This window comes from Triplophysa rosa, unplaced genomic scaffold (assembly GCF_024868665.1).
Source record: "Triplophysa rosa unplaced genomic scaffold, Trosa_1v2 scaffold148_ERROPOS71392, whole genome shotgun sequence".
In the NCBI taxonomy this organism is placed as follows: Eukaryota; Metazoa; Chordata; class Actinopteri; order Cypriniformes; family Nemacheilidae; genus Triplophysa; species Triplophysa rosa.
The window spans coordinates 41,299-62,881 of record NW_026634152.1 but is presented as its reverse complement, the minus strand read 5'-3'; the positions used below and the strand labels follow the sequence as shown (position 1 = coordinate 62,881).

At 37.0% G+C, this 21,583-nt stretch overlaps 1 protein-coding gene and 1 long non-coding RNA gene across 2 annotated transcripts in view; both read left to right on the top strand.

Moving 5' to 3' along the window:
• LOC130549677 (uncharacterized) overlaps positions 1 to 3,589 on the top strand; it is a 10,477-nt gene extending 6,888 nt beyond the window's left edge. Inside the window, exons 2-3 of the long non-coding RNA XR_008962238.1 lie at positions 219 to 585; positions 727 to 3,589. This is a non-coding gene — a long non-coding RNA (uncharacterized LOC130549677). The remainder of the gene's footprint in view (positions 1 to 218; positions 586 to 726) is intronic.
• Positions 3,590 to 15,531: 11,942 nt separating this feature from the next.
• On the top strand, positions 15,532 to 21,041 carry si:dkey-19b23.8 (uncharacterized). The gene is made up of 3 exons (XM_057326956.1): positions 15,532 to 15,945; positions 17,458 to 18,144; positions 19,526 to 21,041. Exons 1-3 carry the CDS (start codon positions 15,939 to 15,941, stop codon positions 19,609 to 19,611), a joined length of 780 nt encoding a protein of 259 aa, XP_057182939.1. The 5' UTR covers positions 15,532 to 15,938; the 3' UTR covers positions 19,612 to 21,041.
• Positions 21,042 to 21,583: the final 542 nt, after the last annotated feature.

The following is a 21,583-nucleotide window of genomic DNA, read 5'->3' as shown; positions in this document are numbered from 1 at the left end:
TATATTCTATACAAATAACGTGTTAATTCACTTTCTTATAATCGACAATTGAATGCAAACTCAGCTGATGATGGCCATTTGCCTTTTCTAATGATCAAAACAACAGAAAAGCCCACAAGTTAAATTGTCATATCGTTAGATATTTGAACAGGCTCATTAGCTATTACGTTTAACAAGACAAAGCAATTATTCAAGATATTACATTTTTCACTTAACAGGTCAATCATTCCTAGGCTCTGAACACAAAAGCAACATGTCCATGGATAGTGGTGCTGGAGGAACGGACAGTGGCGATGGCACATTGTTGCAACTCAAGACAATTTGCAGCACATAAAACTGCACATCTGCTGATGAGTTTACGTTCTGTTGTAACAGAAGTGAAGGCCAAGAAGCAGAGCCCAAAAAAGTGCAATCCTGTCAGTCATCTAAGGCCATTCCATCAGATACATGCCCAAGACTGTACTACTGGATCTGCCAGCACCTCTGACCACTCTTTATGCAAGCCCCAGGCTTGAAATGGATTTGCCCGCACTGCTGGAGGAGGGTGCCGAGACCTTTGAGAAGCTGCATCTCACACCAGAGCAGGTATTTGTGTTAATTATAGCTATTTTAATAGTTAAATTACTTTTAATATGCCTAATATAAGTATAGGAATGATTTAAAATTAGGAATTGTACTCCAAAATATTTAAAATAAAATGTCTATCTTTTGGGTTGTTTTAATCAGATGGGGGTCTAAAAAAATGAGGACACTGCCAGAGAGTCGTACCTGAGGGCGATGCAGGACCTCCAAGCAGACCTCCATGTTGCAGCATCTGGACTTATAAGTAACCCAGAAGTGCCATGGATCAGGATCACCAGATGGTTTGGTGATGGTGTTATAGATTAAGTGTCCTTTCAGTGCAAAAGACCGCACCCTACATGAATGTGTAAAAGACTCAAGGTTCTGTCTGAGGAAGACTCAAGGTTCTGTCACTGAGGAAGGTGTAATGAGCCTAAAGCTTAATCACAGTTACATGCATCAAGTGCAAGCCCAAATGTGTGTAGCAGAGGTAACATACTGTGATTGTCAAGAACTATTTATACAGCGCATCCCGTTTGATGATACAAAAAAAACAATGTCACATGTCAAACAATAGGTGTCAAAACTAATCTCTTACTGTGTTTGCAACTTACTTTGTGACCCATTTTACTGAGATGACAAATCTGCCAAATGTCTCTTATACATGTACTGTATGTTAAAGATGATGTTTAAGTAAAAATGAAGCATTATCTTTGTCTGTAGTACATATTCAGAAAATGAAAAAATAAACAAAATTCAGAAATAAATTCAGAGTACTCAGAGCCTATGTTTTTTATCCTTATGGTTATGTATTTGTGTACAAATTCATCTGACAACACTGAAACATACATATTAAAATAACATAGATGGCACAGAAAACAACTGTATATATAATAATTGGTTCTGCGTTGTAGTTCAGAGTAGTATTTAAACAAATCATAGGAATTAAACATGAAAAAGTCATAAATATGACTAATAAATTATTAATGTAAGATGGAACATTCATCCATGTTACATTGTGGTAAACAACTACTGTCTGTCTATTCTGTGGGGACAATGGATAGCCAAATATTACAAAGAGCACAACAAACTGTCACCATCTTGTCAAGTGAGGTAGGTTGTCCTTTAGTGGCCCTTTAGAAGAGAGACATTGGTGTGGTGGTCTTAAGGGTGGTGTATTTGTTTCTGACCGGGCCAATGACTTTCCACATGGATCTGGTTTCAAAATGTAATCTGGTATGGTTTAATCATTTAAAAATTACATGGTAATATTAACTTTTGGAAATTTCCAATGTGGTTAACCATTAAACCGATAATTGTTCCATCTCTAATAGAGACCCACAGAGACCATTATAATTTCCATCACAATTAATAAAATTCTCATTGAATTTCTATAACGTCTCTATGTTTTATTTTAGCACGGATGTCTGAATCTCATTAGATTTAGCTAAATATTCAATTTTTGTATTTCAATAAGTCTTCATTATTTAATATATGTTTGAATAAATAGTACAGGGGCCTATTGAGCAATTATCACTGCCTCAAATTGAAGTAGAAATGTATATTTATTAATAAAAACGTGATATAAAAACGATTCAAATTTTGTTAATCTCAAAATTAATTACAAAAAAATGTATTTTCGTTTCAGAATAAAATTTTATCATCAGTTAAAAAGCTTATATTAATACAATAATTACCTTTTATTAAAAACGTGTATGAGACATGGTAGTTTAAGTGTACACATATTCTACTGTGTGTGTTTACGTGTGTATGCGCACGTTCAGGTTTTTATACATTGTGGTGTGTGTGTTCAGCTTTTTATACATCGTGGGGTCCTCATAGTAAAAGTCTGATCCACATTGTTGTCACATTTTCATGTTACTTTAGGGTTGGGCGTTATAAAGTGAGGCGCGTCTGGCACGAGCCGTGCAGAGAAACAGCTTCTTTACACAGCGCGAGCTTCACAGTTGTGAGGCTAGATTGTATTCTTAATCTGATGTTATATTCTATAAAAGAGTTATAAAGTGAGGCGCGTCTTCTTTATGCAAAGCAGCAGCGCAGACATGCGTCTTCTTCGTACAGATAAAGTCAGGCGGGTCTGCGCGTCCTCTTTATACAGCGCAAGCTCCACAGTTATTCTGATGTTATATTCAATAAAAGAGTTATAAAGTGAGACACGTCTTCTTTATACAAAGCGAGCTGCGCAGACACGTGTCTTCTTGCAGTTATGAAGTCATGCGGGTCTGTGCATCATCTTTATACAGCGCGAGCTCCACAGTTATTCTGATGTTATATTCAATAAAGAGTTATAAAGTGAGGCGCGTCTTCTTTATGCAAAGCAGCAGCGCAGACATGCGTCTTCTTCATACAGTTATAAAGTCAGCGGAGCTGCGCAAACTGCGCGTCCTCTTCATGCAGCGCGAGCTCCATAGTTATTCTGATGTTTCATTCAATAAAAGAGTTTAAAAGTGAGGTGCGTCTTTATATAACGCGAGCTGCGCAGACACACGTCTTCTTTATACACTGGGCTGCGCCGACACGGGTCTTCTTTTTACAGTTATAAAGTCAGGCTAGTCTTATCTGTACAGTAGAGGTTTTATGCAGTTAGCTTTATTTGTATGTGTTTACAACGTGACTTACAGCCTGCAGCACAGAGCAGTGAGCGTCACATGAATAAAGTGAAATATCTGTTGGAATCATGATGCTGGCTCAACATCATCATGTCTATAAGCCATATGTTCTTTGTTTTATGAACTTTAATTTGTATTTTACTTTCTGATTTCCTATTGTATTACATTGCTTCATCAATATTCATCATGGTATTTGCATACTGAGCATACACTTACATTACAAATCTACTAGTGCTTATTAAGCTCGGGATATCTTTGATCTAAAAAGTTATCTAATGAATAAGTACTAGTATCTAATGATTAAGTACAAGTATCTAATAAATAAGTACTAGTATCTAATAAATAAGCACTAGTATCTAATATTTAGGTACTAGTATCTAATGAATAAGTACTAGTATCTAATGATTAAGTACTAGTATCTAATGAATAAGTACTAGTATCTAATAAATAAGCACTAGTATCTAATATTTAGGTACTAGTATCTAATGATTAAGTACTAGTATCTAATGGAATAGTTACTAGTAACTAAACAATAAGCACTAGTAGCCTAAAAATAGATACTAGTAAACATCAAGGGTTAAATGACAAAACGGCTTGCCATACTCGCGCACAGTATTGACTACATGCGCAAGTGCTACTCTACGCGCGCGCGAGCTGGGATTCTTCACGCGCGCGAGTCATTTTGACTTTTGGCACTAAGGGGGCGGGACACTGCGATTTTGTGACAACAAATGCCATTGGCCCTGCTCCTTTCTGGAACTCCCGTTGTGATTGGCTGTTGCTGCCGCCTTCAAGTCGATGACAGAACAGGAGAGATGGCAGGAAATTCTGAAAAATAAATTGCAAAGAAATAGCACAGCTGAACAACTGTAAAAGAAGGGGGTGCGCTGTGGATTTATACCACAAGAAAAGAGAAGATCCTTGCAAAATGGAATGCGGCACAATAATACACTGTAAAAAATGAAAAGTTGACTTAACTTAAAATTTCAAGGCAACTCGCTGCACAGCTTTTTTGAGTTTACTCAACTTTTGGCCAAGTATTTCACCTAACTGAATTATCTGAGTAATGTCACATGACTGTCAATTGAAATAAATAGTTGAACCAACTTAAAATAAAAATGCAACAATCAAGTTTCTGAGTTCACTCAACTATGGATTTAGTTGGCCCAACTCAAAAGATTATGTTTTATATAAAATTAATATATAATTGTTTTATTATTATTTACACACTCTTAATACTCAATTCTACTTAATAGATATGTTATATACACACTCTGCTTATGTAACTGCTTAAGCTGTTTGTGTTTTAAACATTTAGTGGACTCTCTGCGTCATTTACTTCAGAGCTCAACACTGAGCACATGAGCCTCAATCATGGTAACAATCATTAAACATCATAGTTAAAAAGGAACTCTAAATACCAAAGGTAACTTACAATGACAACATAAACAAAAAATATAGCCAGCAAACACTAAAATAGCAATCATTTTAATAATTTTAACCAGCGAATTGAAAATTCTGCAATGCATGCTGGGAACTTTCAAACACTAGAATTGTTTTTTGAGATTACACAGTTTGGCAAGTTGGTCAAACTTCTTGACGCGCTTTGGACAATCACTTAGATATCTAAGTACAGTCAACAAAAGAATCTTTGTTGGTACCACATTAAGACTCATTTTGTTCAGCATACTCAAAATAATACATTCTTCCTCTTCTACTAAAAAACTTTGTTCAAATTACTTAGTTACCTTTGTTGGGTGAACAATTTGAAGTTGTAATTTTTACAGTGTAGTTTTACGTCGATTATTTTGTTTTTGTAATTGTTGAAGGCCAAAATTGACGATTACAATTATTTTCGATTAATTGCACAGCCCTAACTCAAAATATGTTTTGGGTGATTTCGGAAAGCAAACAATTCTGGGTCACCTTTGACTACCATTTATATATTTTTTCTGCTATGGTAGTCAGTGATGCCAAAGAATTTTCAGTTGCTAACATTCTACCAAATATCTTTGTGTTCAACCGAACAAAGAAATTTATACAGGTTTGGAACAACTAGAGGGTGAGTAATCCATAACAGAATTTTCATTTTTGGGTGGAGTGTCCCTTTAAAAAAGATCCCATGTGTGCTCGAGGCCACGCACGGAAATGGACGAGAAACGTGTTTTCTCTTCGTAAGACATGCAATAACTTGCTTAAGAAATAAGCATGGTTAAATTTATTGCATATGTATAATGTGTACAAGCACGTCAATGTTTTAGTTGTTCTAGACTGCGTAGCGCTGCTTGAACGTGATATTTGGCAGCCGAAAGAATCAACTGTTGAACACTCACGCGTGATTTATTTAATTGTGCAACGTTATATTTTGGTTATTTTTTTTGCAACCAGAAAATAACGTTCTCTGATGGTTATTTATTGGTTATTTTTTGCAACCAGAAAATAACCAGAAAACAATGTTCCCTGATGGTTATTTTTTTGCAACCAGAAAATAACCAGAAAATAACGTTACCTGATGGTTCCCTTTTGGTTATTTTTTGCAACCAGAAAATAACATTCTCTGATGGTTATTTATTGGTTATTTTTTGCAACCAGAAAATAACGTTACCTGATGGTTCTCTTTTGGTTATTTTTTTGCAACCAGAAAATAACGTTCCCTGATGGTTCTTTTTTGGCTTCTTTTATGGTGAAAATAGTCAAATCTGGTAAACGTCAGTGACATGTGCAATACAGAAATTATAAGATCACATTAACACATGTTATTCTGACCAAATTAAATTATTAAATGTGCCCTATAAATGAAAATAATAAACTAGTTAAGCTAAATTAAAATACAATCATATATATCCATGTGTATTTCTTTAATGTGGTTGTCTGTTACTGTATGTGTGTGCGCTCGAGCACATGCATTCTCCGCTCTACCGCGCACTCCCGTCATTTAAAAAGTAACGGTCATTTCGTTTTACCTCACCCACTAACACATTAGTTTAGCGGTTTATTTATTTTATTTTTTTAATTAAAAACGTACAGATTTGAGAGTAAACTTATATTTTCGTGATTTTCGATTGATTTGACACATCTAAATCAACAGAACATGATGTAAGGACTGAAACTCAGGGCTTTTGATTGTTATATCTAAAGACGGAGCCGCGCTATACTTCTGTGGTGAGACAAGAATATTGTTAGCCTGAAGATAATTAAATGTTTATTCTTCTCTCAATAAAATATTATTTAAATATTGTGTTGAAGTCATTGGTTATTTTATTTCAATATCTATAATGTCTGATGTTGAGGTAGGCCTACACAGTGTGGTTTTATTAGAAATGATACTGTGCCGTTGAAATCGAAAATTAGGCTACTTCAGTAATGAAAAAGGAATTATTAGGCTAAAAGTATTTTACTTATTTTAATTAGATTAGACAAGCGATGGATAAAAACTAGGGCTGTCAACGTTAACGCGTTAACGCATGCGATTATTTTTTTCAAATTAACGCGTGAGAAAATATTTATCGCAATTAACGCAGGATCCGTTTGTTTTGACATCCTTTGTCTAGCGTATATATACTTCCTTTAAAAAAGCTTACAAATAATGCAACATGGGCATCTCTTAAAACGTAGATGTGGATTCATTCACGGAGCAATTACTCACCAGGGAACACGTTTTTAATAAAGTTTGAAAGAGTTGTTGGAGGCTTGGTGGTGGTGACGTTGATTTAGAGCGACCTTAAATGTAGTCTGTTGATAGCATTGTGTTAGCTTTTTACTTCTGCAGATTGTATTTCGGCTTCAAAAGTCACAAATGTGGTGTCAACTTGTAAAGATTATCTTGATAGACAAAACGTGTAAGTGTCATAACCCTTGGTTAAACACAGAGCTTATTTTTTGCGATTTTCCAAATGGGTAACCCGCTAACTTCCGGGTTGGCATACAAAAAACGAAATCTCTTTAACGACCATTCAGAGAACGGATGGGAGGAGCGTCGTGGTGTCATAAGGTTTGTTTGAGATGCACCTTGCCTCGCTGAAAAGAAAACAAGAGTAGGCGGCTGCAGTAAGGGGAGGAGTGAAAACAGCCCAGGCAAGACGGACACTTCCCAAATCGCGCTGTCGAGTCGACTGGAAACGTCAGCAATGGAATAGATCTCGTTCACGTTTTTTATCGCATTTTTCTTGGGCCAACTGAGTTTAAAGGTGAGAAATGTTCTAAATCGTATATTAGACAAACTCTCAACCATATCAAGGCTGTACGAAAGAATTTAGACATGTTCTTTGACAAACGAATGCTTAAACTTAGAACCTACTATTTCAAGTTTCCATTTCACCACCTCCTCCCCAAAAAAACATTTCAAAACATATTTATCCTTCTGGGGAGTTCCTATATTGTGTAAATTCTGTAACTCATTTCCAGAAAACACAGACCCTATTTTTTCAGAGCATATTTTTCTTTAATTCCTGGACAAAGTGCAATAATTGTGGTTAAATGAGTAAAATGTTGTGAATTTAACATGTCGTTTATAAACAATGTAATATGGAAACTGTGAAAAAGGAGGTCAAACTTTTTTTTAAATATTAATAACTTACTTTTGTTAGCTAAGAATTTAATTCCCAAATGTATTTTTTTGAAATTGTTTGTAGTATTTAAGAGAATTATATGGGACAATATTTAAAAATGCTGTCAAAAGCAAATAATAAAAAGCTGGAATTTTGTTAGACTTATTCGATAATATAAATTAAATTTCTTGTTTTGAATTTATTAATATGGATGGATTGAACATTTTGATTTTTTTCTTTTTTGTCTTTGTTGTTTTGTTTGTATTATCTTTTATTATTTTTTCTCGTCTGTATTTGAATGTAAACTGTATACCATCTTGTTTTGTAATGTTTTTGTTATAATTTAATAAAAAAGCGCTTTTTATCGCAGATGAAATCTATGCAATTGAATTGCCTCTGCTTTTCCATCAAGGTGGTTATGAGGACTATATATTTCACATAGGTGTGTTTTTTCCACATATAAATCTCAAAACCTACTTCAGTTAACGGACTTATTAATGAAACACTTAAGAAAAAAGATATCAGCTGACATTCTCGCCCAATGAGCATTTAAGCGGTGTCGTCAGCAAGTTGTTTCCCATCGTGCTTTTCATCAGCGCAGTCGGTGGAGAGCAATTGCGCCCGACTGAAGAATCCGATACAGCCGCCTGGCCGTCGCGAGAGTTTTTTGACACACGTCAGCATCAGAGCAAGGCGGACGTAACTCGGACACATTTCTTACCGGTATGCATCTCGCGCTGATCACCGTTGATCGGTTCTGTGCAGAATTTGGCCATGTCAAACGAGCCTATTAATACATAAACATGACATGACATGTATGTTTTGATAAAACTCTAAATAAATTTGTTTATTTTTTCACATTATTGCTTATTTATTTACTTAATGCAATGAGTTTTCTTACAAGCTTCTGATGGTTTGTTGTAGATTTATATGTAATGGTCTTTGGGCTCTGTAAAGCAGAACAACACAGCGTCTGTAGGCTATTACACAGAAGTTTTAAGTAACAACATACGTATGTGCATATTAAGAACACATTATGCATATATGATAAATAAATACATAAGCAGTCGCATTACAAACATCTACTGCTTAATGCTCAGGTGGCATGATCACCATATGCAATACAGAACTAAACCAGATGTCCTGTCCCAAATAACAACAACGTGGACAACAGTGTGGTCAACCTCATGCTTCATGCAATGTGCCATTTGGGACAGGGCCTATAGAAGTCGCGGTTGACAGCTGAAGGATGAGATGACGTCAGAAAATACAAACACATAAAGCCAGGAAGGTGTCAGATTACATGTTTAACGTAAAATGGCTCGAATTCATCAACAGTGGAGCCATTCTTTCGCATTGATAGTAAGCATATTACAGTTATACATTCTGTATTAATCAACAGATATACAGTTTTTATTGAATGACTGATGTCAGTGACGCGGCAGATCAGTGTTTTAAATTTTCCGAGCTTCTAAAACAGTCATGATCAACGCACGTGTATGGCTATGACATGCACTCACCAGTATCATCCGCGAGATGTCCTTACAGTCCTCTAACGTGGCGGGCCGTATCGTGAAATCCATCCCTCTTGACATCCAAGACAGCAAACGATTCAGTATAACGTGGAATGAAACAGACAAACGGAAGCGATGTGTTGTGTTTGTTGAATTGACTCTCGGCACATAGAGCAGTAAAACAGCGCCATCTGCATGTTCTGATTGGATAATACAACACAGTTAATCCACCAATGCGTCAATGCATACCCACATTGAAAAAATATTGTATTAGTAAACCACTCAATTATAGTGAATTGTAGTATATTATAGTCATTATACCGAAGTATATTTACTATAGTATTCTTTGGGATTAACCATAGTAAATCGATAAACTCCCGTACTACAGTTTACTATAATTTACTGTATGTGTTTAAATATAAATAGGCTACTACCGTTTTAATATATCTCTTTCAATAATTAACTCTGAAGTGAGGAAGAACACTCTATTTCACCCAGACACACATTTCTTGGCACAGATTTCTCTATTCCTAAATAATCAGACATGACGCATACTGTATGCCAGAAACTGCTGTTATACAGTATACCTAAAACTCTCTCTCTCTCTCTCTCTCTCTCTCTCTCTCTCTCTCTCTCTCTCTACAGATGTACTGAGTAGTTGTTGAAAACTTACGTTCTTCAATTATTTATATATTGACATATAGCGTCATATTGACGCTATTCAACAGGCCCAGTTGGAATTAACTTTATTTGTCAGACTATTTATTGTGTGTTGCTAAAAATAGCTATGTGTGCTCAGTCACTGAGCAGGGCAACTAGGGTGGGGAAGAATCAGTGATGCTGTCATTTTAACCGTTCTAGTCGGATTTCGCTCACACTCACTGGCCCAGCGCCAATAATAATAGCGCTGAAATAACGGGCGTTGCTGACTAACCCGTTGTATGAGACTGCACAGGAAATCTTGCCTTTGACGTATGTGCAACCAATAAAGCAGTGCGCATACTTCTTACACAGTTCACATACTTACACAGTATGTGCGGGGACTTGTTTTTGTATTCTGAAGGTTCTGACGAGAAATTTATGAAGCACCAGACAAAAGCAACATTTTACAGAACATTTTACATTGTTAATAAGAAAAAAAGGCTTATTAAATTGGCTACCAAACATTCGCAAATCCTCTATTCGTGACTGGTGTTTTCAAGGACATCAGTGACGCAGGCGGATCTGTGAGTGATCAACGAAAATGTTGAAGGTGCCACTGTAGGAGAGAAAAGGCTGCGACTTTTTCTTTAGCCTACTCTTTTTGTGGTGGTCCAGTATGGCTTCATTAGGAGGATAAAAAACGCCAAGAACCATTATATAACTGACATTAACACTCCTAACTGCAGGGCTATTGCTTATACGGAAAATGACGTCACAACCAGTAGCTGAGACTCAATACACTTTTCCAACTCATAAAAAATACCAGATGGAAGAACACAGCTACTTTGTTCATGGGATAAAAAGACCTTCTTGCAGAATTGAATTAATCCACATATCACACAGTACTTAAACCCCACTAGGTGCAGTTTGAAAGGCATGCATGCTATAACTGTCTATACGCTATGCAGGGTTGCAGTGTAAACTGCAAATTATAAAAGGCAATTAGCAAAATCATAAAATGTCCTTGTTAGATATATTATTCTACAATAATTATTACGATTTTAAAAAAGTTTGCTTTATAAAATAACATCAATTGTTTTAATGTTTCAGTATTTAATGTGCAAAGAGCTATAGGCCCACTGTGTGCCCCAAACACACACACGCACGCATGCACATGAGATGCTGAACAAATTTTTAAAATATATTGTAAACCAAACAAATAAGGTGTTAACACGCTTTTAAAACATTTGGGGGGGGGGGGTTATTCTCTACTGTGTGTCTACTCTATATATCCATATTTATTATTACTGGTCTGTTTCTACAAAATATAAGAATGAATCCAACCTGTTGTTATTTAATAGTCATTGTTATAGCCTATAAAGTGCACATGTAGTTTAGACCCAAAATAACATAGCTGAAGGTCTGCATGAAACTTACATTTAATGTATTTACCTCTGATGGGCAGGAAACTATTCTCTTTTCCTGTTTAGTCTATGATGTGATGACATTCTTTTTCTGTTACTCTCCTATTTTTGTCTTCCCTTTTTAAAATGCTTTAAGCACATTTAGTGAGACAGTGATGCAGCTTTTTAAATAAATACACAAGCAATTGAATTAATGTGGATTTAAACCAAATGAGTTACTGGAATTTAAGCGCAAAGGCTAAAGTGGGAAACAATTGATTGTGTGTGTATCGAGACACAGCTATATCCTTAATGTTTACTGTTGAAAACAAATGACTCTTCATTCCATTGCAAAAAAGCACAATTATCCGACCTATGTATTGTTGTATAATGCTTTATTTACTGTATGAAGATATCAGATAAGGAGGAAATGAGCTCATCACATTGCTGATGCAACCAACTCGCAAGAGAACTTATGAGCAAGGAAAAGAAGAAAAAATGATTGAACCAACGCCAACGTTCGTCTTTCCCATATTAGGAGAAGAATAACTGTTTGACATCATCACTATATCAGAATGAGGAAATAGAGTGAGCAGACTGTGGCCATTACTGTCCAGACATAGTAGCCATTAGTCATGTGACAGCAGGTCAAGCTGTGCTTCCCTGGGGTTTTCCAGAATAATACTTCATATTTTGTTATATATTAACTGATTTAGTTATTGAACGAGACATTCAGAAATTATAGGCATCATTTTTTGACAGTTCTCTCTACCTTAAGTACAACTTACTATTATTTACTGTTATATTTTACTTTACTGTTAAGTTAGATCTTTGACTTCTTAAAGGAGACCTTTTCACCACCAACAGAACTCCAGGCGATGTTCTTGTTTGTAAAGAACATACTGTAGCTGCTCTTTATGGTGTGTTTTCAGTCAAAACAAATAAGAACATTTTCTAGTACGCGTGTTATTTTCACATCCAGGCGAACGTGAGTAGTCACTAGGGTTGGGAATCGTTTCAATTTTATCGATTCCGATTCCAATTCTGATTTTGCTTATCGATTTCGATTCTTATCGATTCCCAGTTTCGATTCCACAGTTGAAGTAAAACATTTAGATATCAACCTGTGTGGTCATTTAGCCTGCTTATTGACTTGTTTGCAAATACTGTATATACTGTATATATTTATGAGCACCGTTTTGTGTATATTTACACATTGAAACACACTTTTTCTGATTTATTACAATTTGTATTATAGTTGAACTACATCATGGTTAAACTGCAGTTACTATAATGCAACTATGGTTAATTTGTGATTCCTGTGCTTTAATGCAAATTCTATAGCTAAACTATGCTTACTATAGTAAAAAATATCGCTAATTTTCATAAGGGCTTTTATTGAGATATCAGCAGATCATGCAACGCATGTACTTTTCTGAAAATATGCACACAATAATTTTAATCTCAAGTATCCGATTCCTATTCCTTTCTATTCCGATCCGATTCCTAGCCTTTCGATTCCGATTCCAAATTGGAATTGATTTTCGATTCCCAACACTAGTAGTCACACACATGGACAAAGTGTGTACACAACTAATGCAAGCTAGAAGAAAGAACACTGTGGAAATGATTCAGATGGAGAGAGCGAGTGCTCTGGCGAGTTAGCACGGTTAATTGTCTACAATTTTAAGAACCTATAAAATAAAGGCGTAATAACTTGATTCTTTAATATAAGAGGCAGTCAATGGGCACACAGGTTTAGCAGTGAACAGTTATAACTTCTTAACATTAATTCAGTCATTTAAAAGGAGAAACCTTTTCTAAATTAATACCAAAAATCTGTACAGCAGGACACATATGCGTCACGGTGCTTGGGGTGAGACACGGAGACAAGGACAAGGACAGAGGACCCAAGTGCAGACAGCGGGTAAGGGGTTAACAAGACAGACTTTAATAATAACTACAAAAATACAAAACAAAGACCCACGTGGGGGTAACACAACAAAACACAAGGGTATAAAACATGACTAGACTAACTACACTTAAACAAGACTAAAGTTTAACATTTAACATAACTAAACTAAACTAACAAGAACTCACCAAACATGACACACACGCAACATTACAACAACCCGACACAAGACAGAGAACACAGGGACGTTAAATAAAGGGACAAATCAAAGGGGAACAGGTGTGGGGCATGAACTAATAAACAACCAATAAGGAGAGATACAAAAAGGCGGGAACACAGACAAGGACCGGAGAGAGTCGCGAAGACCGAAAGGGTCAAAAATGACTCTCTCCACACGTAACAAGGGATCCTGCCGTGATTCTGCCACAAGATCAAGAAAGACATGACAAGATGAGGCAGAATCACGACACATACGTGTGTGAGAACAATATATTTCACTTGTCTATTTCACAATGTCTATTTCACTTTATGTAAATAAACTGAAATAGGTTGACTCATGTTGTATTGTCTTGACACAGTATGTGCTCACCATGGGATGGATCAATTGCATTCTTTAACTCGGTGCCATCAATGTCCTTGAGATCTCTTGGTTTATAATAAGGGTTTTAATTAAACCCACATTATTTTATGATTTCAAGTTTAAAAAAATTGATAAATTGTGAGACGAAGCTTGTGGGACTGTTTGGATTTTTGGTGGCGTAGTGATTAACACAGAAGCCACAAAGTTATGATGCTTATAAGCTCTGCAAAGAACAAACCATTTGGGCATTTATACATTTTGGGAGATGTTTTTGTTGGAAAGGTTTAGCTTAGCCCTGTGAGATAAGATGTGATGGTTTTTTGTGTAAAGTGGGTGGTTGCTGTGATTATATTAGGATGTTGAGTTGAGAAATCCCTTTTTGTGTTTCGCTTCCCTGAAGTTCTCAGGCTTCACATACAGCAACCCCACCTCTAAATCAAACAACTAAACTAAATGGACTTTTGATTATCATCACATTTGTGAGTCTTTTGTGTTAAATGTTTATTTATTTTACTCTATTTTTTGATGCCTTGATTGCCACTTTGCCAGCCTACTAGCAAAAAACACCAAGCGGTTGCGTCAAACACTTTACCTCGGACAATTGCTCAGTTATTCCCTGGTTTGGCACTGTGGAAACTGTGGGCACACCACGTTTTTCATGTTAGGTTTGTGTGAAAGACAGTGTGTCCTCAATGCACTGGGCTCATTATATGTTTTGAGTGTATGTGTTTTGGGGGTGAGGGGTTGGTGGCGTCACTGGCAGCGGAAAAATAACACTGCTGTGCTACCAAGAGTACTTTGGTGGGTGTGTCTCCCAAACCTCCCATTTGCTGATTACACTGGGACTCAGTGTTCCTTTCTAAGTCCACACATGCACATATGGTATGAATTAACTAATTTTAGTTTCTTCTACTCTGAAAAACCCAGAAATCTGATAAAAACTATGTTCAATTGATAAAAAATAACCAAGAACCCAGATTCGAAACCAATTTAAAATTTAGAATCAAGACTCAAAATATAGTAAACAAAGAGATTTAAGGGAGTATTTATGAAAAGCACCATTAAGTAAAAAGCTAAGAAATGTAAAACAGTGAGCTTCAAGACATAACAGCAGTGTGTTGTTAGTTTTGGTTGCAGTGAAAACTTCAATGAGGATGGATGAGTTTGGTTGACTTTAATGTGTTTCCTGTCGAAACAGTTTTTACACTTTGGGCCTTCCGAAGGTTAAGTGTCCTGCTGTGGCACAATGTCAAACGAATGTATATGAACCTCAGCAAATTTGCATCACATCTCTTTGGTGTAAGCCAGTAACCTTAAGACCAGAGCAAAAAATGTTACCCCCCATGAACTCTAGTTTATTATAGTTATCGTTTACTATGAATTTGGTAAATTAGTTTCCCAAATAATTATTTCTGTACATTTGTTGGTACAGTCTGCTTGTAGTATTATTCAAATATTGCATTTAAAAGTACAATAATAATAGGCGACCAGTGAATACTTCTGTTGTTTACACATCACTTTACAGGTAAGCACACACACCTATAACTGCACAAGTGCTAAAGTAAGGTACTAAATATAGTCACACGTGTGTTTTTTTTGTCTGCCTGTATCTTCAGTCAAGCACGTCATATTTTTATATGATCTCTATCATTTACATATGAATTACACCTCCACCGTGCCCAGACACACTTTGTCTCTTTGATTCCTATTCTGGGAACATCACAGACGATGTCTTGAAGGCTGAACGTTGCCCACACACCCTTCATACACTTCAGCACCGGTTACTCGATACTCGAGTCGCATCTCCCTACGGAGGCGTGCCCACCCGCTCAAATGCAACGCTGCAGACGCGTTCCTGACTCATTCCGCGTGTCAGACCATGTTGTGAGGTAAGCAGAGCAGCGCTGCCCACGCCGCAGAGGAACATGTGTTTGTCTCGTACCACATCCACTCCCTACATCGTGGACGAGCGCATTTGTCTCAGTGCATTGTAGTGAAGCCTATCTATAAAACGGAGTCTACCACTATACACAATTTCAATCCCCAGTTTTGGTGGGAAAAGTTCAAAGTTACGAGGTTCGGAAATCAACTCGCCATCTAGCGGGATTTGTGGAAGATTTACCTGTGTCGGATTTAATCCGAGGAGTGCATGAAAGGTGAGCGTGCTTTTCTTTTTCTTTAGTGTGAACTCTTCACATTGAGGAACTGGACGCCATTTGAGAAACTTAATTGAGTCCGCGAGACTTTGCTTTCTCCCATATTGATTAATAAGATATTTTTAAACAAACCTTAATACATTTTATTGCAATATAAAAGAAGACGTTTAATGCGTATGTTTTTATATTTGTCTTTTAGTCGACTTGAAGTTGCAGACAGAAACCAAGCTGATTAATCGATATGTACAAATAAAGTAATTGTTTTAGATGTTAAGTAATTAAAAAGTAAAGGTTTAATATTTAGCACTTGGGTATCTCAGACTAAAATTGAAGTCTACCTTTAAATGTAGTTTCTGTAATTGTGGTAGTTTTTGATCAGAAGACGAGAACCATCAGTAGAATGGCTTTTTACTTGACTATGCATATCATCATAAGAATACATCCTGATCAGCGGATAATGCATCAGCAAACAAATGCAAATGTAATCGTGTACGAAGTTACAACATTGAAGTATGCAAAAAAAATTTGTCCACTCCAATTTCTGCCATTTCAGACAGTCCACACAACACATGCATGGTCAAATGGATGTGTATGTGTGTGTGTGTGTGTGTGTGTGTGTGTGTGTGTGTGTGTGTATAGATCATGTCTGGGTTGTTTTATGTTTGTGTTTCTAAATGACACACCATCACACACCATTGTCTTAGGACGAAAAATGTTTGGAAGGTGGCGGGATGTCGTCTGCTTCCTGTAGAAAGTTTTTTTTCTGAACAATAGACTTCAGAGCTAAAAACAGCTGGAGGTCTGAAAGCTGGTCAACATCAGAAGCAGCTGAGGATGCTGAAATAATGCACCAGAAAAAAGGCAGAGGAAAAAATAAGATGCAGCACAATGGTTTAGATGTGACGCATGGTCAAAACAATGTGTGAATCAAAAGTGAGATGCTTTCGGGAATGTGAGACAAACGAAATACCAGCTGCAAGTTAGAATAGCACAACACCCATCTGTGCATTTGGACTTAACTAAATTATGCCCTCAAGGAAACCAGGGTTTGTTAAAGTTGTGTGTTTGAAAGTGGGGCCTTGTATCTTTAAACAAACAGAAGTGAATACTTGAGTGACATCAGCTGAAAACGTCCCCCTCCCCACACACACACAACTTTGTCATCCTTTTTCCTTCACAAGCCAAGTGTCTCAGATGACTTGCAAACTGACAGCATTTGTTCCTCTTTTCCCATACACACATGTGCCCTGTTTAATATTTAAAGCTGCTGTGCTGCATGCTGCAGCAGACAGTGCATAACTGTCATTTGTTAGTACTTCACGACAGAAACTGATCTCATCCCGAGATCTTGGGTGCTGTTGGCAACTTGGCATTTTCCATGAAGCGCTTTGGGTCACAGTGTGGCGCTCCACACAAGAACATTGTGTTTTATTCTGGTAACGTTTTATATGCAGACATATAAATAATATTTGAGTGAAGGGTGTTCTAATATCTTTATCTCTGTGTTTTTAGATCCCAAGGTTAAACTCTCCTGCTCCACACTGGGAGGCCGGCTGGATAAACAGGATAAGGACCCCTGTCATTCCAAAAACATCTACCCTTTACTATCTTCTCCCACGATGGCTCTAGCCTCCTTCCAACTAATGCAAACTCTAAAGAACTCTCCAGCGGCCCTGCGCCGGCGATTCTGCCGCGACCGCACGGAGAGCCTGTCTCATGGTGATCCCCTCTTCAAGGTGCACTACCTTGGCACCATAAAAATATTCTCCCTAGACTTGGAGCAGGCCGAGGATGCCATCGATCGACTGCTAGATGGGGCTCCTGGGAAGCTATCCAAAGATCACGCCTTGGTAGTGCGACCAAGATATGTCGAGGTTAAAGAACTGAGCACAGGAAGGCAACTCACAAAGACCTACTTGCAGGACATTGCGTACTGCGCCTCGCACACGGCCAGACCAAATGTGTTTCTGTACATCTGCAGACAGCCTGGTCAGCAGCTGCAATGCAGAGTGTTCTGGTGCAGTCGGGCAGAAAGGGCGAAGGACATGACTGCCTGCCTGGCCATGTCATTTCAGCGAGCGCTTAACGATTGGCATGGTGGATGCGCCACATTGCCGCAGACAGACGGGAACACTAAAGAGCCTGAGATGACGACCAGTGCACAAAAAGGATCAACATTGCCAGCTAGTTTTGGAAAAGGTGAGCTGGGCATGGGTGCACTTTAATGAGATTGGTGAATTGTGCCAACCAGAATCTTTTGGCCTTGTATGGTCTTAAACTGAGTATGTTGAAGTAATCAATAATCAGAAGAACAGGATCAAGATTACACCTACAGTCTTAGTGGCTGGAATAATAATGTAACTGTGAAATAAAGGGCTCTGTGGTAAGCTTATTTAAAGAGATTGTTCGCACAAAAAGAAAACTCTGTCATCATTTACTCGCCCTCTTTCCATTTCAAGCCTGTATTACTTTATTTTTTCAAAAGAAGATATTTTGAAGAATGTTGGTACCCGAACAATGGTGGTACCTATTGACTTCTATTGTATCTGCCATTGGGTACCGCCATTGTTCGGTTTTCAACATTATGATCAAAGAAATATGATCAAAGAAGGCTGTAAAAATAAATCTGCATCATTAAGCCTTTAGATCTTTTACTTAAAAAATTACAAAAATCTAACTTTTCATTAGAGAACAGGTATTTTAAATGGGGAGGGGAATCTCATTATGAATTAAATGTTTTTTTCTCTAATACACATTGCTCATAATTAATCATACCCTTTCATTCAGTACTTTTTGCAGCCTTCTTTTTGCCAAGATAACAGCTCTGAGTCTTCACCTATAATGCCTAATGAGTTTAGAGAACACATGACAAGAGATCAGAGACAATTCCTTCGTACAGAATTCCTCCAGATTTCCATTTCCATGATGGTGCTTCCCCTCTCACTTTCTACAGGGTTCAGGTCAGGGAACAGGATGGCCATGGCAGAAGCTTTGTCTTGTGCTCAGTGACCCATTATGTTTCGATTTTGATGTTTGTTTTTAGACCATTGTCCTGTTGGAAGAACCAAACTCGGCCCATTAGGTGACTCCTAGCAGGGAGAGTTAGGTTTTGATGTTTTATCTGTTTATATTTGCTAGAATCCATGATGCCATCTATCTGAACAAGATATCCAGGATCTCCAGCAGAGAATTGGGCCCAAATACAGCAATGTATATAATTTTACCCATGTACTTTTTATCCCTGTGTGCACCAAACTCATCTTGAGTGTTTGCTGCTTCATATTTACCTAGGGTGTGAATAATTTTGAGCTCAACTGTACTATAAGAAATAACTGTATATTTGTTGTTAAGTGTATATGTGCACAAAAGAGAAAGCTAAAAATGTTGTTGTACAGCTGTGCAATGACAATTAAGGTAATCTATTCTAATTTGAATATACTTTAGTAGGTATTGTGTATTCTTGAGTAAACTGTAAAAAGTCTTGAAGTTGTAGAAATTTCATGTGATGTAAAAAGTCTGATTACAGTTTTTATGCTATTTTGGTCATTTATCATAATTATTATTGTCTTCTGTGTTACAGTTCGTTGGAAAAAAAGAGGGTCGGTATCCCGCAGTCCTCTTCGTTCCATGACCAGACGAGGTTCTGCCAGTGACAGCTGGCATTGAGAGACCCATGACCACAACACCATGAATGTGTGATGACTGGAGTTTTTCAGCAGAGAGTGTGAGAACAGAGACTGGTAAAGCTGGTGAAACTTTTGGTAGAATTTTCACCTCCTTAATGCAAGGTAGTGCAGCATTGGTGTTTGAATGGCATGTGAGGTTATGGTTTACCAGAATTATGCTTTTCAGTTTAGGATGTTGATGGGATCAGTCATGTTGATTTCACTTTGTCAGCTCAATTATGTACTCATACTGATAATGGACAAAAGCTTGCATCTAGGTTGGACCTGTGTCTATTAATAATGCAAGTTTTTAAAGGTATATACAGTATGTATCACAGAGTTATGTGTTTTCAGTCAACAATTCTCCTCTGATTACACGTCACATGTCTGAGTACACATGGCTGCTTAGTGTTTAAATGTGACTGATGAACAGAGAAACAGTGAAGTGTTTGTTTGTATTGGGATCTGTGTGCAAAGTGGGTGGATGCATGACAGTAAACTGTAGCAGGACCAGGACGTCTTGTTTGATAAAGGTTTCCAACAAACAATATATTTCTCACATTGCCAAATCTCTACACATTGTTAATGATGTTAGTTTCAAACATTTAGATAATATTGAATTCGTATTACACCATCAATGCAGATCAGTTACCATCATTAACTGTTCAATTAATTTGCTGCACATTTGTTGGACATGAAGACCAGTTTTAAATTGCATGTAGGGAAAGCAAAGGTACTAAGAGTCTTGTAATAAACCCAATGATCTGCTTTGCCTGACTCTACCTCTGCCTTGACAATTTTATTTATAGTTTTGGATTCATGTAAACACAGAAGAGAATGATATGAAGATATACGTTTTTAATATGAGAACACAGTGTGCCCTAAGTAGTTCACTCCATTCACCTGCAGATAGCAGTCATTTTTGAGGCTTGAATAACTCATGCACTTCCCACCGTCTTTCAACAAAGAAACTGTCAAGTATGTTTTTGTCTCCAGGTTCAATGCACAATGACATCACAATGCTGACTAATTCAAAGGCATGCTTGCAGTAGAGCATAATGTATCTAAAGGCATTTTTTTAAGGACGTCAAGTTTTTAGAGCAACAGAGCAATTTTATTTTGCCTGCTTTATGCAACCAAGTATTTTAAAAAGGGCACCCTGCACCATAAGCAGGCATTTCTTCTACTCATTGGTTACTTGCTGTTATATCACTTGAGTTGTCATATATAGCAGTATACATCATGGTGTTAAGATTCTGGCTGGTCAAGCTAAAGGGTTTTTTAATCTTGTGGATTTTATTTAAGTCATATTAAATTGCTTTTCACACTACAAAGACATCAGACATTCACCCTTATGAGGTGTTTAATACTCAGTTAATGTTCTTGTACTTTATTCTAAACACTTATGTCTGTATATATTTAAATATTAAATGTATTTTAATGAATATTAAACTTTTTATACATTGAACATTTGTGTCTGTCAATTAATTTTTTCTCAAATATTAAAAATGCACAAGGGGCATTACGGCTGTCACAACATCAGATTTTGACCATGATTACTGTGGCCAGAACAATTCAAAATGACATTTTGTCATTTAGCAGATGCTTTTATCCAAAGCGACTTACAAATGAGGTAAACAATAGAAGCAACATAAGGACAACAAAAAGTGCAGTAAAACTGGTCTCATAGCCTACCACAGTATACAAAGCTAAGTTTTTTTTTAAGGATAGAAAGGTAGAAAAGAAATAGAAGTCAGAACTAATCGGTCAGGTGCTGATGGAAGGGATGTGTTTTTCAGAAATTCTGATTCTTATAGGTGGCTACAGAATCTGCTGATCTTGTAGCGGCTCTCCTGTTTTTTCCAAGTGGTTGATGTCCTTAGGGCAACATCATGTTGACCCTGGGACAACATTTAAATCAACCAATCAGATTTCAGAAATAAGTTTACAGTTTATTTTAAGTTTAATCTTCC